The sequence below is a fragment of the Sturnira hondurensis genome, unplaced genomic scaffold, assembly GCF_014824575.4.
Source record: "Sturnira hondurensis isolate 20B ecotype Veracruz unplaced genomic scaffold, ASM1482457v3 Scaffold0016663, whole genome shotgun sequence".
In the NCBI taxonomy this organism is placed as follows: domain Eukaryota; kingdom Metazoa; phylum Chordata; class Mammalia; order Chiroptera; family Phyllostomidae; genus Sturnira; species Sturnira hondurensis.
The window spans coordinates 7,095,436-7,113,560 of NW_028089294.1; the positions used below are offsets into that span (position 1 = coordinate 7,095,436).

At 57.4% G+C, this 18,125-nt stretch overlaps 1 protein-coding gene across 2 annotated transcripts in view; it reads left to right on the forward strand.

The window, feature by feature from the left end:
- The window catches only part of TTC7A (tetratricopeptide repeat domain 7A), a 113,748-nt gene that overhangs the window by 67,256 nt on the left and 28,367 nt on the right, over positions 1–18,125 (forward strand). For both annotated transcript variants that reach the window (XM_037066536.1, XM_037066534.1), the window contains 4 exons: positions 1,342–1,459; positions 2,619–2,676; positions 3,857–3,929; positions 6,766–6,926. In XM_037066536.1, coding sequence (XP_036922431.1) covers positions 1,342–1,459; positions 2,619–2,676; positions 3,857–3,929; positions 6,766–6,926 — 410 coding nt within the window. The remainder of the gene's footprint in view (positions 1–1,341; positions 1,460–2,618; positions 2,677–3,856; positions 3,930–6,765; positions 6,927–18,125) is intronic.

Genomic DNA, 18,125 nt, shown 5'->3' on the forward strand with positions numbered 1-18,125 from the left:
TGTGTCGTAGCTGGTGGTTGGGCCCCGGAGGGATTCGGCCCCCTCAGCTGTCTCTGTCTGGGCTGTCTGCTCCCCTCTCAGGCCCCATTGGACTTTGTTTCCCTCTCTGTTCAATGACTGTGTTCTTGGCTCCGTCAGCCTTCTTCCTGCAGGCAGCTCACACAGCTACGCCCAGATGGTGGACTCAGCTAAGCTCACTCCTCCATGCTGCCAGGCTCTGTTTCAGCATCTCAACTGCGCACTCCAGGGAGAGAGAGTCCGTTGTCCCCTCTACCCCCAGCTGTGACCAGTGGTCAGACCACAAGATGCACAGAGCTGCCCCTCTCCTGAGGGAGTGGGCTGGGCCTAGGCAGGGGCACAAGTGGGCAGGGCACACTAGGTTGGCCAGAAGCCACCTTAGGTGCAACTCTGCTTCCTGGTTGTTTGACTTTGTGGGCCTCTCCTGGGGGAAGACACCCCACACAAGGGGGCCTTGTGCGTGGCAGTGGCCCCTTTCTTTGTTCTTGGTGACACAGACTTGGGTACATTGCCACGCCAAGTTAACATTCCTGGGCCTGCAGGGGGAAGGGGGCATTTCTTAGAGGCCTGTGGGTTGTGAGTGGGCACGGTTGAGGCCCCCAGCTGTCCCCTGCCTCCCTGACTGGCCTGGCTGCCGGGGTCACCCAGAGGTCTCAGGAGGCCTGCCTTGTGGATGCCCCTGTCTTTGTGTCACATGTCATATATGATTATGTGAGCGCATGCAACCTGTGCCAATTGGTCCCTTTCCAACTGGAATAGGACAAAAATAGCCCCAGGCCTTTTTCCCCCTGAAGAAGTTGAGTTCTCTGTGTCAGGGAGTGAGCTCACAGGCAGAGCAGAAGTGGCAGCCTGACCACGCTGTAGGGGGACAGTGTCCCCCAGGCCAGTCCCAGACCCCTGTCTCTACCTTCTGCCCCTGGCTTCCTTCTGCTGAGCAGAGACAGACCCAGGGACCTACAGAGGCCGTATGAGGAAAGGAGATGGCACAGACTGGCCTGGTCCTGGGTCCATGTTCTCAGCGGGGCAAGTGACGGGAGGCGGCAGTCCCTGGGGCGAGGGAAGCTTTCTATGGGAGACGTAGTGCCCTGCAGCCGAGAGTGCAGGCCTCGTGTGGGTGAAGGGGTCCTGGGAGTCACAGGTAGAGGTAACAGCTGTGATCCTTCCACTCTGGCTACGGGGTCTCAGACACGCCGCCTGGCCTCTCTGGCTCTGCTGCGCACACAGGAGGACCTGCAGTCCCAAGTGACTGGGCTGGGCTCTGAGTGGGCTGCATGCTGAGGCCAGTGAAGCCCTCCCAGCGAACTGTGCCTCTCCTCTTCGCAGCTGGAGGAGGCCGAGCGCTTTGCCACGATGGTGATCGACCTTGGGGAGGAAGCTGGGGAGTTTCTCTCCAAGGGCTACCTGGCACTGGGTCTCACCTACAGCCTGCAGGCCACCGACGGTGAGTGCCACCTCAACTTCTGCTTGGGGTGACCCTGGCCTTCCAGGCCTCTTGTTCCATCAAGGTCCACCTCCCGACACACCCCCTGGGCTCCTCCTGGGTAGGTGCACACACACCTCTCAGTCCCAGTTCCACTCTTGCCCAGACTTCACCTCTCTCAGGGACACCCTCTTCGTCCACCAGTTCCTGCCACCCTTCAAGGCCCAGCCCAGCTCCTGGCAGAGCTTGTGCCACCCCTGCCCCTGGGACTCTGGAGGTGCCAGCAGCTGTAACGGGCCACCAGCCCTGACCCCGCGTTCCACCTCATTCTGGTTCACCTTTAACCTCAGCACTGCTGTGATCTTTTGGGGTCTTTGGAATCCTCCTCTACGCATGGTGTAGAGCTGGGTACCCAGCAGGCGTCTAATAAATGCTTGTGCTTGCTTCACTCCTGCTACCCAGAGCCTAGCACTCTCTCCCTAGTCCTGCCAGCTCAGCTGTGTGACCCCCACCAGGCAACCACATACTTCTATCTCCTTGGAGCTTGAGGGGAAGGGGGTGACAGCCCCCCCCCAGATTAAACATGGTATAGGCATTGGCCCCTGAAAGTACAACAGAGGTTACTGGAGTAGCGGGGGGTGGGGGAGAGGAAATCCAGCGCGGGGGAGGGGAGTTAGCGTTTAGTGAGTGTAGACTTTCTGTTGGGGGTAATGAGAGTTCTGGAGGTGGATGGCGGTGATGGTTACACAACATTGTGAATGGACTCACTGCCATTGAACTGCACACTTAAAATTTGTTTGAAATGGTTAAAAAAGAAGCAGCAGCCTTGTAGGTAAGGAAGCCCAGGGAGGCATGTGGCCAGGATGGAAGTGGGAACTTTTTCTCCAGGCTCAGGCCTTGAGAGGGTCAGGTTGGCATAGGTGGTGAAAACAACAATGGAGGGGAAGGGCCTGGTGTGTAAGAGCCCTGACAGGAGGCTGGGGCCAGGTGGACACCTCGCACTTTCCCTCCGTAACCAGAGCACTGGGTGGCATCAGTTTGGAGCTGCTTGAGCACCAGCATTTGCCAACAGGGCCCAGCGGGGCCTCTCTGTGCAGAGCCCGTGTGCCCTGCAGTGGGGCAGGGCTGGGCCGGCACCCCTCAGCACCCCTCATGGCTGTCTCCACCCTGTCTCCTGCAGCCACGCTGAAAAGCAAGCAGGATGAGCTGCACCGGAAAGCACTGCAGACGTTGGAGAGGTGAGGGGCCCGAACGGCGCAGAGGCACAGGTGGTCAGTGCACAGAGGACCCTCTGGTGTGATGTGGCCAAGGTCTCCGTCCCCATGTTATTGACCAGGAAGCTGAGGCTCTGAGAGCTCACACACGAAGCGGGGCAGGCCTTTGGGGTTGGGGGCATGGGGTGGTTGAGTCTTTGAACACCTGTGGACCATCCCCACCCCAGGTTCAGCCCCAGCCCTCCTGAGTCATGGCTCTAAAATGAGAATAATAACCCATGAGTGTTGTGATAAATACCTGACGTAAATTAGGAACAGCATCTTGCACAGTGCCTTACCTATAGCAGGAGCTCAAAAATTCAGAGGCTGTGAGGATCCTCCACTCAGTCCTCCCCAGAGATTTGCTGGCAACCCAGGGTCCAGAAGGTAGGGGTGGGAGAGGGGGAGACAGAGAAGCCCCTCCCCCAGGATTGGCCCTCCCTCCCTCCCTCAGACCCACGCTGGCTGAATGCTGTCTTAGGGCTAGCTGAGCCCTAAGCCCTGCCCCCAGCATTGCTCCCTACTCCTTCCTCAGCCCCGGATGTCTTGTCCCCCATACCTGCAACCCCTAGCACCAGTGTGGAAGCTGCCGGGCAGGGCCTGCCCCAGACTCCCTGTGCCGGCCTCCTTGAACACATAGCACATCTGACTCCCTTCTGAGGCAGGTGGTTCCCAAGCCCAGGGAGGTCGTACAGTCCCATCCTGGGCACCTAGGACAGAAGGGCATTTCCTTCTGTCCCCTGCCACCCCTTCACTCCTGAGGCTTCTTTCCCAGAGAGGCCATTCCCAGCCCCTCCACCCTCAGGAAGGTGTTCCCTTCTGTCCCGTGGTGGAGAGGGCAGCTCCAGACTCTGCACAAGGCCACAGCAGGGCCACAGCCAGGCCAACAGCTGCCCAGAGGTGACAGGCTTCCCCCACCCCCAATCCTCCTCCTCCAGGGCAAGGCTTGCACCCCCCTAGCCAGAGCCATCCCTCTAGGAACCTACTGCTCCCACTGGTGGCTTTGTGCCCAAGCCATAATCTCCCGGCTGGTCCCTGTTCTAAGTGGGGCCAGGCAGAATCCCCAGCAATTTGCCCCACAGCATGCCGGTGTGCTGGAGGCCCCTGTCACACACTGGTCACTCAGCCCTTGGCGACTGACTTGCTGCTCCCTTTCTCCATACAGAGCCCAGCAGCTGGCACCTGGCGACCCCCAGGTCATCCTCTATGTCTCCCTACAGCTGGCCCTCGTCCGACAGGTGAGTCCTAACAGTTCCTAGCCCCTAGGATTCTGGCACCACTGATTTTACCAGCTGTGTGACCCTTTGTGAGTGACCTGCCCTCTGTGAGCCTCTATTTCCTTACCTGTTACATGAGCACCTTCCAACTCCTCCCCAGACAATTCAGTAGGACTAAATCAGGTAACGTGGTACAGCCCCTGACCCGTGGCAAGCACATGGTAGGCAGATAATTCTCTGCCCTCCTTCCCCTTAGAACATGTCATACTTGTGAGAGGTTGACAAGAGATCACAATAGCGTTTGTTGGTGTCCTCACCTACCACCCAGCTTTCTCCACGGATTGGGGAAGCCGAGTGCTTTTCCCTGACTCTGTGGATACCACCGTCAGGCTTGGCCTGTGGGGCCTGATTGGGGGGAGGCTCCCACCCACTGACCACCTTCACCCCACAGGGACCACCACCACCGCCTGAGGCTCTCCAGGCTGGCCCTCCTCCCTTTCCCACATTGGTCCCGAGAATGAGACCAGACAGTTGCCCACCCAGCAGATTTTCTTTCAGGAAAGAGTCAGAGCTTGTCCCAGGCCCTTGAGTCACTGACCCACGAGTGTGCCTGGGTCCTCAGTGCTCTGTGCCTCATCTGGCCTCAGAAGCAGGACCTCTCAGTGGCCTTGGCCCAGTGAGAGTGGACTCTGGACTGCTTGGGGACAGCAGTCAAGGCTTGACTCCTGCTGCAGCACAGTCCTCACCTGCACATGCGGGGACACAGCAGGACTCCACATTGTTGGAGAGAAGCCAGCAGAGCCCACCTGCTCATCGTCAGGCGATAAGCAGTGCTGGCTAACATGGGTGCCGTTGCACCCACCCCACTGACCTGCGTGAGCCCTGCATCCAGTGAGGAGGCCCTCGGCCCCATGGTATACCTGAGGACCTCAGGCTCTCCTGAGCCCGGTCATAGGGCACTGGCTGGGCCAGCCCTGAATCCAGGTGTCTAACCCAGAGCCTAGTCAAGAAACCCCAAGTGGCTCTGAGTGTCCTGTTTGGAGACGGGGCACTTGGGGCCTTGTCCTCTGCCCCGGGGGTTGGTCTCACTGGTCCGAGTCTCTGGCCTCGTCTCCAGTTGGCTCGCTGAGCTGTTTCTCTCTACTCGTCCAGTCGCTGTTTGCTTCGTCTTCCCCTCAACCCTGAAATGGCCTGGCTTTCCCCCTCACTGCAACCTGACCACCATTGCTGGGACCCTTCCCTCTCATGTCCCCATGCCCCTATCTGCCATGACCTGAATTGTCATTTGTCATTACCCTACTTCTGAGTCACTCTGTCCCCTTCTCTGGGCCTTTCTGTCTCAGCCATTTCTCTCTAGCAGCCCACCCCCCTTTCCAGCTCACTGGCCCCTCTTTCACGTCCAAGCTGCCTGCCGCTGACTGTCCCAGCCCCTCACCCACTGTGCCCACGGCCCCTGACTTCCAGGCCCTGGGTGAGGCCCTCGGCACCTTGCTGCCACTCTCTCCAGGAGCATCAGTCTGCCCTGGTGCTTCCGGGAGCGTGGAGGGCAGGACACCTGAGACCACTTTACTTTTAGCCCTCTGTGAAAGAACCAGTGCTTTTCTTGCCAAATTCATGATAAAACTTTTGTGATGCATTTTTTAATATCTTTAATTATTCAGCCCCTTCTAATGAATGGCATCTGTTGTCTCAGAGAGATGGCTGGGCCAGGCCAGTGGAACCTGGCACCCAGTTTTCTTGGGGACCCCAGATCTTGGTAGATCGAGGGACCAAGGATGTGTGAATGGGCTGTAAGCGGGAACCTGGCCTGCCCATTGTGATGTCCAGCCCAGGATGATGGAATCCACCCTGGAGAATCACTGGGGTAGCAGCAGCCGCCTTTCTTTTCCTTGACCTTTCCACAAAGGGGGGTCTCCATGGGAAGACTCGGGGCCTGGCACTGCCCATAGCCTGTGCAGAGGCCACGTGGAGACTAGGCAGGGACCAGGCCCACCAGGACCAAAGGCCCCAGCCGGCTTGCACCATGGGCCCCTCGGGAAGCGTGGTGGGGTGGGCTGTAGTGTCTGAGGTTTGATAAGAAGCAAGTCTTTCACGAGGCTCCTGAGAGGATGTGGACGGTCACAGAAGTTGATGCAAGGGGCAGACATGAGAGCGTGAGACAACATGTCTCTCAGGACTAGAAGGAAGAATCCTACCTGGTCATTAACTGCCAGGCGTTGAGGGCTTGAGGAAGGAAACGTGTTTCAAATGTGTGTGGTACTCTGCAGAGCATTTGTCCACGTCCCCTCAGCCACTGTAAGGGGTATGGCTGTTCTTATTTCCCAGCGTAAGAACTGTGGCTCAGAGGGGTGAAGTCCTGGCCCGAGGGCACCAGCTGGCACCTGGCAGAGCTGGAATCCATGTCCCCATTTGACCCCAGAGTGGCTCTTGCCACTGTGAGCTTCTGAGGGGGAGGCACATTTATTTGTTGGCCCCTGTCACTATATGGGCCAGCTCAGAGAAGAGGGCCTGGCCACCTCTGGGTCTGTAGCTAGTGGCCTGGTGGCCTCCCCTTACGACCCTCAGTCCTCCAGCTTGGGAGGTGCTTCCCAGTGGCTACCAGATCTTCTACGCTGCACCGCACACCTGCACCTCTCCACTAACCAGTGGGGACAGGGGAGGCTTCCTGGGCCTGGCTTGGGGCAGCAGATCCCTCTTGCCCTGTGACTTGGGGGCATGTGTTCTCCCCAGAGCACCAGCCCCTCCCGGTACCCAGGTCTCACTTGAGTCTCGTGTCCCTTTGGCACCTGGCACCAAAGTCCTGAAGTGGGGTGTGGGCCTTGGGGAAGGCCTCTGAGCTGGCGGTTTTCTCTGGCAGATCTCCAGTGCCATGGAGCAGCTGCAGGAGGCCCTGAAGTTGTGCAGGGATGATGCCAATTCTCTCCACCTGCTGGCTCTGCTCTTCTCTGCCCAGAAGCACTACCAGCATGCCCTGGACGTCATCAACATGGCCATCTCAGAGTACCCTGAAAACTTCAAGTGAGTTCTCTGTGGGCGCTGCTGGGCTGGGGGCTGGCTGGGCACAGTGCAGGTGCACGTGCATACCCTGCCCTGCCTCGTAGGCAGCCGACATACACTGATTGAGCGCCCACTGCATGCACATTCCCCACTGGAGAGTCAAGGTGGGGTGAGGACCTGTAGGGTCGGAGAATTGCTCTGGCTCTCTGTGCCCAGGGGTGCCTGGTGGGGAGCAGTGAGTTCTGGGCCCCACCCGCAGGCCCCACCGTGGCTTTGTGGATACCGAAGGGGCAATGCTGGAACAAACATGCTCAGGCTGCTTCCTCCCTACCCTGGGTTCTGCACTGGAGCCTCCTGGGGAAACCAACTTGTGTAACTCAGTCATAACCCTGGTACAGCTGGCCAAGGGTGGGTTCTAACACTGGCTGGGCTTCTGGGACCCACAGGAGCCATCCCTCTGCCTCCAAGCAGGTCAGCGGGCAGCATAGGGAAGGAGTTCTGTCCGTCCAGGGCAGCCCTGGCCACTCCCTTCATCCTTAGCTCCTGCACACACATACCCCACCACCATTGTTTACAGCATCACCCAGTGCACATATCTGGACCAGAGTTCACACTGCACCTGGCCCAGGTGGTGGACTATGCCCTTCCGCCACCACCGGTACACAGAGGACCTGCTTTCACCCAGCTGGGACACTGGGAACGAGAGCCATGCTGGGCTGGCTGAGGCAGAAGGGTGCGCTGCTCTGCAGGAGGGAACACGGGGGAGGCCAGCTTGACTTCTGCCCTCCTCCTCTCGGGCAGGTGACACTGGGTGTAACAGATGTTTCTCTGAATCCTGTGATCCCAGGATGGGGGGCCCCTCAACACCCTACTCCCACCATGTCCGACCTTAGGGTCTGCGGGAGGGCCATGTAGAACAGTCAGTGTTGCTACAGATGGGCAGAGAGCAGCGCAGTCCTGGCCCCCCCCTGAGGTGGCTCATGCTGGCCATGAAGCAGGTTCCCAAAGCGTTAGGGGAAGTTGGTGGGTGCCACAGCCGGGCGAGGCGAAGAAAGCTGTGGTTTTCTCAGCCCAGGGAGGTCCCCTTTATGGGGGGAGCCCGGTGACCACCTCTGTTCATCCCTAGCCCACCAGCGACAGGGCTGACCCTCTAGCCTCCTTGGGAGGACACCACCAGGGGCTTGGCAGTGACAGAGTGTCCTAACCATAAACTTCCCAGTGTGTCTCACTGAAGAGGGAGCCCTGGTGGCTACAGCCTTGGGTGGGCATTCATGCTGCAGGTCGGCCTGCTTGCCTGAGCTCTGGCTAAACCCCCCAACCAAAGCACCCTGGCAAGCAGATGGGAGCAGAGCTGTCCTGATGGAAACAAAGGAAGGGGATTCATATGCCACTGGCTCCGCCCCTCCTCGGGCCCCGTTCCCGGCTCCTGGCGCCTTACTGCACGCTCTTGCTTCCTAACGTCCAGGCATAGAGCTTCTTCCTGGTAGGGTCACCTTCCCTGGCCTGATGCGGGGAGGCTCATGCCACTTTTTGAAAATCTGCCTGAAGGCCATGCTCTTCGAGGCACAGCAGGAGTGGGGTGTGTTCAGGACGCGGGGGGGCCCTCTGGTTCTCCCCAGCCTCCTCCCGGTGCACCCCCGGGAGGCGCCTCCTGCCTCCTGTCAGCTTCCTCCATCCTCCCCGGCTCTTGGGCTGGGGGAGGAAGACGTCTTCTCCCCAGTCTTCCCTCCCTCACTGTCAGTGGATGCACCACCCACCCCTTCCTCCAACCTCAGTCAGGGCCTCAATTCTTCCCCAGGATGCGTCGCTCACTGAAAGTGTCTTCATGGGCAGGTGGGGGAGGTGGCCCTTGCGGTGAGACTGGTGGTGCCCTTGGGAGGCCCATGGGCGGGCATTTGGGCCTGACTGCTCAGATTTGCGCTGCGCACACGTTCGGGGAGATGCTTTCAGCAGAACCTCAGAGGAGCCTCGCCCAGAGAAGGTGGGAAGTCCGATGCAGACTGTGCTCTTAGGCAATCTGTGGGACAACTGTGCCCCTCTGTGTCAGCTGTGTCCCTACTTCTGCAGGCAGGAGCCTTCTCGAGGGGCGGCCTCCGTCGTGGGAAAAGAGCTGCCCCATCCAGACACCGCAAAGCCATCACAGGGGCCTCAGGGGCTGGGGACGTGGGGCCGGCAGCAGCAAGACGCTGTTGAGGTCTGAGCCTAAGGCAGGAAAGCATTTGAGTGCTGTCCCCAGAAGCCTCCTCAGGGTTCCTCTGTTCCTTCATCACTTGCAGAGGCCTGCTGAGGAGCTTTTGGGAACCAGAGCACCCTCTCCCCTGTGGTGCCTCACTTTTTGAAGTCAGCACTTTGGGGTTGACAAGGTGCAAAAGCCGTGACAGGTTCTTTATCTCCGAGCCACCATGAGCCCCTCACCTCCACAACTGGGAGAGGAGCTCCATCTTGGTCTGAACCAGCCCTAAAAGGCTGCAGAACTCACTGGAAAAAAATACAGGGGGCTCTGGCCTCCAGAACTGTGAGAGCACACATTTCTGTTTCTTAGGCAGGAAAAAACCATCCATCTTAAAAAAATGGGGGTAGAAAACCCACCTACCACATGACTCTGGAATGACTGTGGAGTGTGAGCGTGGCTTCTTGCAAATAAGTCAATACTGTTCCCCACAGATGAAACTCCGGAGCACAGAAACCCGTGGATTAGCAGGAAATGTCACTGAATCCATGACCGGTCAGGGATCACTGAAAAATGTCATTGCTCTTCAATGGAAACTGCATCCTGCTTCCCCAGCTGCTCCCTACATTGGGAACAAGCTGCGTGACTCTGGCTGTTGCCACGGCAGTTAATTAAATGACTGGCCCAGTAAATATCACTGCAGCATAACAAAAATATCAAACCCCCTTCACCCTGACCTCATCATTCCCAACAGGGTCCATATACTCGGGGGGGCAGGTAGAGGCCCACAGTCTGGGCCTGTCTGCCACTCAAGGGGCCTGGGCCTGTGAGCCCCTCCCTGCCAGCTGTCCCAGGTGACTGAGGTCTTTTAGAGGCTGCAGAGCCTGCCTTAGTGAAGAAAGAGGCGGGCAGGTCAGCGTCAGGGGCGGAGGAAGCCTGGCACCAGGGAGGGTGCTGCTGGCAACAATGGAACCCTTTCCACATAAGCTTATCCCCTTGTGAGTCATGCCTGTCCCTGAACCATATCCCCGCCCCCAGCATGCTCCTCCTTTCCGTGCCAAGAGACTGACATCTGTCCCGCCTCCCTCTGCTTCCAAAGTCTGCCATGAGAGTCAGGCAGGACAAGGTCTTAGAGTCGGTGTACAACTGTGGCGAGGGGCAGCAGTGGGAGGCGAGGGGGGTCCGGAAGCCAGCCCACAGACCGTGTAAGACTATAACATGGGGCCTGAGAGGGGCAGTTGCGTGGGCCGGGCGGTGGAGGGGGTGCCTTGTATGTGAGGGAGGGCGTGGATGCTCTGCGGAAGGTTTTTAAGCTCTTTAGCTGCATGAGTGGCCACCCTTTCTGCAGGCAGTCTCAAGACTCCAGGAGAAAAACTCAGCTTTCCTGGAGTTGAACTTTTGAAAATCTGCCTGAATTCAGGGATTAGAAAGCAAAGCAAGGAAGATCTTGATTTCCGTGCTGCGGATGGCCTTTAGTTAATGGAGTTTGGGTTTAAAAAGGCAAGAACGTGATGAGGCAGAGACTGATGGCCACAGGGACAGTGTGACCCTGGCAGGGGGGGAACTAGACACCCTGAGCAGCTTCCTGAAATCCTGAGGGCTTCTGACTAAGCCCTGGACACAGGTGCTGGCCAGGCGGTCCTGGTTAGCCTGCAGGGGGCCTCACGGGGGCAGCAGCCACCCTGTTTGGACCTGGTTGCAAGCCAGGCCTGGCGGAGGAAATGTGAGAGGGCCCGTGCAAGTGTGGAGATGCATTTGCTAGTCTTTTCTCCTGGTCCCGGGTATGGGAGGCAGCTGGGAGGCCCAGAGGAGAGGGGCAAAGAGTATGGGGTCATAGGGAACCTACTGCTGATAAGCTGAGTCCTTCAGCCCAAGGCTCCTCGGGGCTCTGGTTTTAGGTAACAGATTCCATGTGCTTTAGTCAGGCCACTTGTAGTGAAGGTCGCCATGGTAACCAAACAACATTCGTGGGTTAATGATGGGAGCTTTCCAATAACCAGCCTGTCAGTCACTGCCCCCGCCCCAGGCCTGGCAGCGTGCCAGGTGGGTTTCGAAAGCCCAGACCGTAGGGCGGAGGAGCCAGCTCCTCCGTGCCACGGCCGCCTCCTCCCACCCCTGTGGGTCAGGGTAGGCCCTTAAGGGAGTTTCTGCCCAGCCAAGGCCAGGTCTGGGGGGACTTGGAAGGGCCCCGGGGAAGGTGTGTCAGAGCCCCAGGGGCACTCCCCAGCACAGGAACAATGCAGCCCTCTGGACAAGCTGGAGCTCGCTGTGCACAAACAAACGGAACCATCGAAGCTGTCTCCCCAGGGAAACCGGGGCTGTTTTGGAAAATGTTTGAGCTGATAGCTGGGCGTGGGCTGGGCCCAGCCTCAGCCTTATCTGGTTAAGGCTACCTTGAACCCCAAAGGCACCTCTCTGACTACCTGGCCTGCCTCGAGTTTTGCTCAGGTGGCATGGGATGTGGCAGAAGATCAGGGTCCTGGGGCTCCTGTAAACATTTCTGACTTAAGCACAGTGTTTATTGGGTGGATCTTATTAGGGACTCACAGTAGATCAAAAGGATGCTTGAAATACCAACCTTCCAGTGAGGGGGCTGGAATCAAAGGTATTAGCACAAACCTAGTTTATCACTTTGCCGCATTCATTAAGCATGTTTGGCTGCTGCAGCCCCCTGAGGACAAGAGCCAGGGCTTAAACTTGCAGGCCTTGCGGTTGAGGGAAGTGTTAAGCCCGGCATAATCACTGGCGCTGCACTCTCTTCCCCAAAGGTCAGTTCCTCGTTGCTAAGCTGCCGTGACATTCAGCATTTCCCTCTGCTGGCTGCTCCCTGCGGCCTCCTGTGTGACAGTCGCACGGGGTCCTCAGTCTCTGTCCCAGTGGTCTGCTTACACTCAGACCAGGGGGAGAAGTGCATTTTTGGTTTTTGTTCGGGATGAGAGGAAGGAAGAGTAAGAGTTATCTGCAGGTTTTTCTGAAAGGAACTCTTCACTTGTTTTAAAGTGGTTTTAGCCCTTTGCTTCCTGACTCCTTGATCCTCTGTGCCCAGCCTGTGCTGCAGGCAGGCACTGGGGCGAGGGGCGCACCATTCTCTAGCAGGAGTGGCCCAGGCCCTGAGGAGAGAGGGCGAGGGGCATTCTTGCCCATAGAGCCAGGCTGGCTTCCCTTTTGCTGTGAGTGGTCGTCAGGTCCCGAGGGTCTGCTCGCGGGCAAAGAGAAACCAGGACCAAGGAGTTTGCTTCTTGGTGTTGTATACCTGGCAGGGAGCCTACCTTTGTTCCACCCGAGGATCTTCCTTCTGGAAGTTCCTCCACCCCTGAATGGTTATGGAATGGCTCTGTGTGGTTTGCGTTCTTATCCTTCACCGTCATGAATTTGTGTTTGGAGAGTGATCTGGAGGTCACCGGAGGTGGCCTACAGCTGAGGGAAGTGGGCCTGGAGGAAGGGCCACTCCCTAGTCGGCACAGAGAAGAGGGCCTCACCACACAGCCAGCAACTAGGCGCGCGCTGGGTGGGGGCTGTCCTCCAGGTGGGGCCTTTGAAGTAGGAACGGGCTAGCTTCAGTACAACACAGCTTACATGCTGTGGATTTTTAAAGCTTCTAAGTTGGGTTGCATTGGATGAATTTATTAATAGGAAGATCAGCAGGAGCCTTAAAACATTAGGGGACGTGGGACAGTGTAACCCTCCAGCCCCAAGGGAAAATCACTGCTTTGCAGGGCTGGGAAGAGCTGCTGTGAGGGTCCCTTTCACATTGGGGGTCAGTCCGTGGGAGGTAATAGGGCTGGGCCTGAGCACGGCCTTTTCCTGCTCCTGTTGGGGCTTTAAAATGATGCCCTCTGAGGGCGCTGTGTGAAATTTGAATCAGTAAATTGCCTTGGTGGAGTCTGTCCCGGAGGCCTGGAATCCAGAGGAGTCGGGGAGACCTGCGTCCTTCACTGATTCCCCACATTCCTGGCCAGGCTCTGAACTGCTCCGAGTGCCTCGAGTGCCTCGTGAGCTCAGCCAGAGTCCGGGCAGGGGGAGGGACCCGGGCTACTTGGCTCCCGCTCAGAGGGGCTGCTCCCTCTCTTTTCTGCCCCCATCTTGTCCTGGAGGGAGGGGATCTCTTCCTGGTCAGGCTGGCCCCTCCCAGCCCAGCTCTGGACCTCTATCCCACCTGTTCAGTCCTCTAGAATGCCCTCCTCCCCTTACTTTGCTTCCCAATCCCACCCATTCTCAGAGGCTGCCCTCGGCTCCACTTGGCCTTGAAGTCCATGCATGTTCCTGAGAGCTGAACCACTCAACTGAGTACTTGGTTCTCTTCTGTTCTGTTTTCTAATTGTCTGGGGTGTGTTGTTTGAGCTTCCCCTGAGTTTGGAAGCACCTCTGGGGCAGAAGCTGTGACCTGCCCTCTGCCCCCACTGCCTTCTGTAGAGAGCCCACAGCCAGGCACCCAGCACCCAAGCAGGCCCTCCGAGGGGTACACCATGAAGGCAGGGGCCCATGGGGATGTAGGTGCCCTACAGTCCTCAGAGTGCTCACCCCACTTGCCCTGTTTTGTTGTTGTTTTGGTTTGATTTGTGTTTTGGTTTTTATAACTTTCCTACTTCAAAGGGGAAACAGCGAATGGGGAAGCTAGGCGATACCTCCAGGTCAGGTGACTGACGAGTGGTCAGGGGGCGGGCAGAGCCCATATCAGTGGGTGGGCTGAATGACCCTGGGGTACTCAACCCCATGAGCTTGGTCATAGTAAGACAGCAGGCCCTCCAGTGCGGGCACTGCTCTCAGCACATTGCCTGCATTTCCTCACTGAATCCCCTCAGCGGCCCTAGGAGGTGAGGGGCACCATTATTCCCTCTGTACTGATAAGGAAACAGAGGCGTGGAGGACATCAGTAAGCAACTGGACATAACAGCAATGAGGTGGGAAAATAGGAATGACAGGGAAAATGTGGATCGGGCCCTTCGTGAAGCACCAGTCCCCTGCTAGGCCTTTATGTACATTATTCCCACGTAAGAACCCCCAAGGCATATAGAGACTGCCATTCCCATTTTATAGATATGAAACTGAACTCGGGAAAATGACGTGACTTGTCCAGGATCACGTGGCTGGAAGAAGGGAAGTTGGGATTTGAACTTGGGCCATCAAACCTGGACCCTGCTTTTCACCCCCACTGAGTCAGACCTGGGGTAGCCTGGGATGGGGCCCACTTCCTGCAGAACCCCATGCGGTGGGCAGGCTTGGCTTCCTGGCCAAGGAGTTAGACTTTGCAGAGGCATGGTTGCCTGACTCAGAGAATAGCCTGCTTTCTCACTCAATTATGTGTTTTCTATAAAAATAGAACGCTTCATTAAAACAGCACAGTGCAGCCATCAGCTGGAATTATAAATTACTGTCCTTTAAAGAGATAATGCCTCCTTTTATGCTTTCACCACACCTGCTGCCACCCCTCCTCCCAGGGTGGAGGGCTCCCACGATGGCCAGGAGCCAGAGGGCTCGGGCAGAGCTGCCCAGGGCCTGGCGGAGGGAGGACGCATGGATGGGGCCGTGGAGAGGGGAGAGTTCTGCAGGACGCCCTGCAGCTTCACTGCCTTGGAGTTGTCTGCTCCTGGGAACACCCATAGCTCTCCAGAGAGTCCTTGTGACCCACCCTCCACTTCTGTGATCCAGCAAAGACCCACTGAGTGACATTAGTCAGGTATGGGGAATACAAAGAGAAGAAAGATATGGTCCCTGCCAGATGACAGTTGCCCTTTCTTGAGGCCTGACGGTGCCCCAGGACAACCCTCACAGGCTCTATCGTCCATAGGCCTCCCACAACCCTCCTGGGCGGTGCCCTTACTGTCCCTGCTCACCCAGCAGGTAGAACTCGGGAAGGCCAAGGCGCTTGCTAGGAAGCGGCAGAGCCTGGAAGCGTACCTGCTTTGTCTGATGCCAAAGGCCCTGTTTCTGCACAGTGCCCTCCTGTTTGACAAGCAGTGAGCCAGGGGCCAGAGGTGGCTCCCTCAGGTGCACAGCAGTCACTGTGTTCAGTGTTTATTCTGCGTGCTGCGTGCTTTTATAGGGAGCTGCTTTCCGGAACATGAGAGTGAAAATGTGGACCCATTGTACTTGCCACCCACACAGCCCAGGTCCTTCCCTGCAGCCAGCTCTGTTCTGCCAATACCCCCTGCCATCAAGAGGTGGGGGAGGGGGCATAGGGATGAGTGACCAGAGACTTCTGGAAATGGGAATGGATGAGATGACCTCTGATTCCCCAAACTGTGCTTGCTTAGCCAGGGCCATTGTTACAAAAATATTCCCTATTCACAAAATAATTCTTTAAAAGAAAATAGAAATGGTTTTGGAAAGACTCGTGCTTACCCATTTCTGAGGAAGCTCAGCCTGAGATCCTCTTCATAGCCGTGTTTGCCTCAAATGGGAAGGGCTCCAACCCTCAGTCCCTGCGACAGGTAACGAGCCCATGCTGGTGCTGCCGCAGGAACGTGGGCCGGGCAGGGCCCAGGCAGGGCAACAAGGGAGAGGAGGCGATGCCAGGCCTGCCCGAGCATTCCCCCGGGAACCTCCCTCGTCAGCCCTGGCTGGAGCGATAGGAAAGGTTGGCCAGGCTGGTGACCTGTGGGGACACCCAGACACTGACCTCACTGGTGTCTGTCTTCCCCCAGGGGAGAGGGGCTGGCCCAGACACAGGCAGGTGGACCGCGGGGCTGAGATGTCTCACTGTTTGGCAGGGGCACCCTCCTGCCCACCCACAGTGCTGGACTGTGAGGGTGATTTTGGAGGTGACGGGTCCTTGCCTTGACTAGAGTGCTGTGGTAGATGAGGTAGCTGAGGTGCCACCCAGCTGTCAAGGCTTTAGGTGGCATTCTCAGGGAGAACATCAACTCTCAGAAAGCAGGCTTGTGGCTGCACTGGGCCTCCCTACCAGGACCAGGGCACATAGTCAGTGACCGTTGGATTGGGCTGTGGAGAGCACCAGGGCCCAGGACTGTCCTCCCAGCAGCCCCAGCAGCCTCAGCCCGAGAGGGACAGCGCCTGCTGTGTTTACACTGACCCTCGCTCTTTCCCCTTCCCCAGAGAGAACACTCACTTTCACATCTGCCTTCAGAGGCAATGGCGTGGCGAGGGCGTACGGCCTTAAAAGACCTTGGTATTTATTCCACATGGGCTTACGCAGCTTAAAAAACAGGAAAGTGCTCTCAAGAAGGGGTCACAGCCAAGGTTGCCGTGGCTCTGGCCATCCCTCCATCTTCTCCCTCTCTCCTGCCAGTGTTGGGTCCCCGGAGCCAGGAGGAGGACCACTTGCTTTGAAGAACAGGCTGTGAAGTTCAGGGGCTTTCTGAGAGCCTTCAGAGGCACCTGGCCTGGTCACTGCTTTTCCAAGGCTGCCGGGTCTGCAGTTTCAAAGCAGGAGTTCCTTCCCTGAGCCTCGGGCAGGCCTGTGTGTGAGGACTAAATGCAGCTCAGCTGCTGCTAAAGTTCATCTGTGGGATCCCCGGGCAGACAGGGCAGGGGACCTTGCTCCTATTTCACAGGTCTGGAACCTGTAACATGCCCAGCTGGGCAGCCACAGAGCTGTGACTTTGGCTTGTATTTCTCACTCCTGGGCCAGTGCCTGTCCACTCTGAGTCAGGTCACAGTGCTGGGGCTAAGGACAGCCACGTGACCATTCCTGTCCCGGAATGGCTTTGGTCAGCACATGAGTGGGCTGCTAGATTCCAGTGTCGCAGGCCTTCCTGTCTCTGACTTTTCCTGGTTGTTCTGTTGGCTCTGCCTGGGTGATTGTCCTCTGGGATGCAAACCCCTAGTGACAGGGAGCCAGGCGTCTTCACATCACGCCCAGGGCTCCCTGCTCCTCCCCAGGCCCTGTACAACTTTGCTCCTGAACAAACTAAAATGGAATCGGCTGCACATTTGCTAGTTGGCTGTGTGAGTCCAGCTCACAGCAGCGATGAAGCGGCGAGTGATCACATTCCTCTCCTACCATCCTGGCCAGGACCCAGCAGCAGGAAATGGTGTCAGAAATTCGCTCTGATTTAACAGGGATTGTGAGGCCTAGACCATGACCTGGTGGTTGTGGTGACATGGATTTTCACAATCAGAAGCGAATGTTGTGTGCTCAGCTGTGGGCCAGGCACTGGGGAAGCTGGGGCACTGATGTGGAAGAAGGCAGGGCCCGGTCTTCCAGGTGGGGACACACTGCAAGATACGGGCCAAAATAAATGATGGTTTTAACACCTGTAGGTAAGACTGGCTGCATACTGTCTCCAGTGTCTGAATTTTAAAATGCTTGATGGGAGTTCATCTTCATTATTAAACTCATAAGTCTCTATAGCAAAATGCAATGAGTGTGTGTGTGTGTGTGTGTGTGTACACAGTGATTAAGTGCTAACTGCACACAATCCAGAACAGTCAGAGAAGGGCAGAGGTGGTCAGACTCGGAGCAGGAGGGCTTGCAGCCACTGGATTAAAACAGTAGGCTTTTAAAAATTTCAGAATCCTTCCTTCTGATGACAATTTAGGTTCATTCAAGTGTGTAAAACATGTAGACAAGGGACTGGCCTGGTCGGAGGAGCTGGGCAGCCAGGCTTGCCCCTTGCATTTCCCACCCCACTGCTAGCCAGCAGGGTGGCCCACCACAGCTCTGCCAGCCTTCCCAGGCTGTTGTAAGAACTGAGCCACCGTCCTGGAGGTGGAGGTGGAGAGGCAGCCCTGTCCTCTAACGGGCCTGGGGCACTGATGGTCTCGGTCAGAAGAGCAGGAGAGTCGCTCCTTCGGGAGGAGCAGAGTTGTTTGCTGACCCTGTTGCAAGAAGGGAGAGAGACTTCCCCGGCGAGTTAGAAGCACACCAGCAAGTGTGCAGATGACCACATCCCAACCTCCTGACGTCCTGGAGGGGTATGTGTGCAGCCCCATGGGCACACACAGTGGAGGGTGACACTGAGCCTGGGCAGACGTTAGCGGGGGAAGGGCAAGTCCCAGCAGGGCAACGTCATGAAGCAGAGCATGGATGAGTCCGGGAGCCTGTCTTGCAGTTCAAGGAGCTGCTAATACCTATCTGAGGAGTGCAC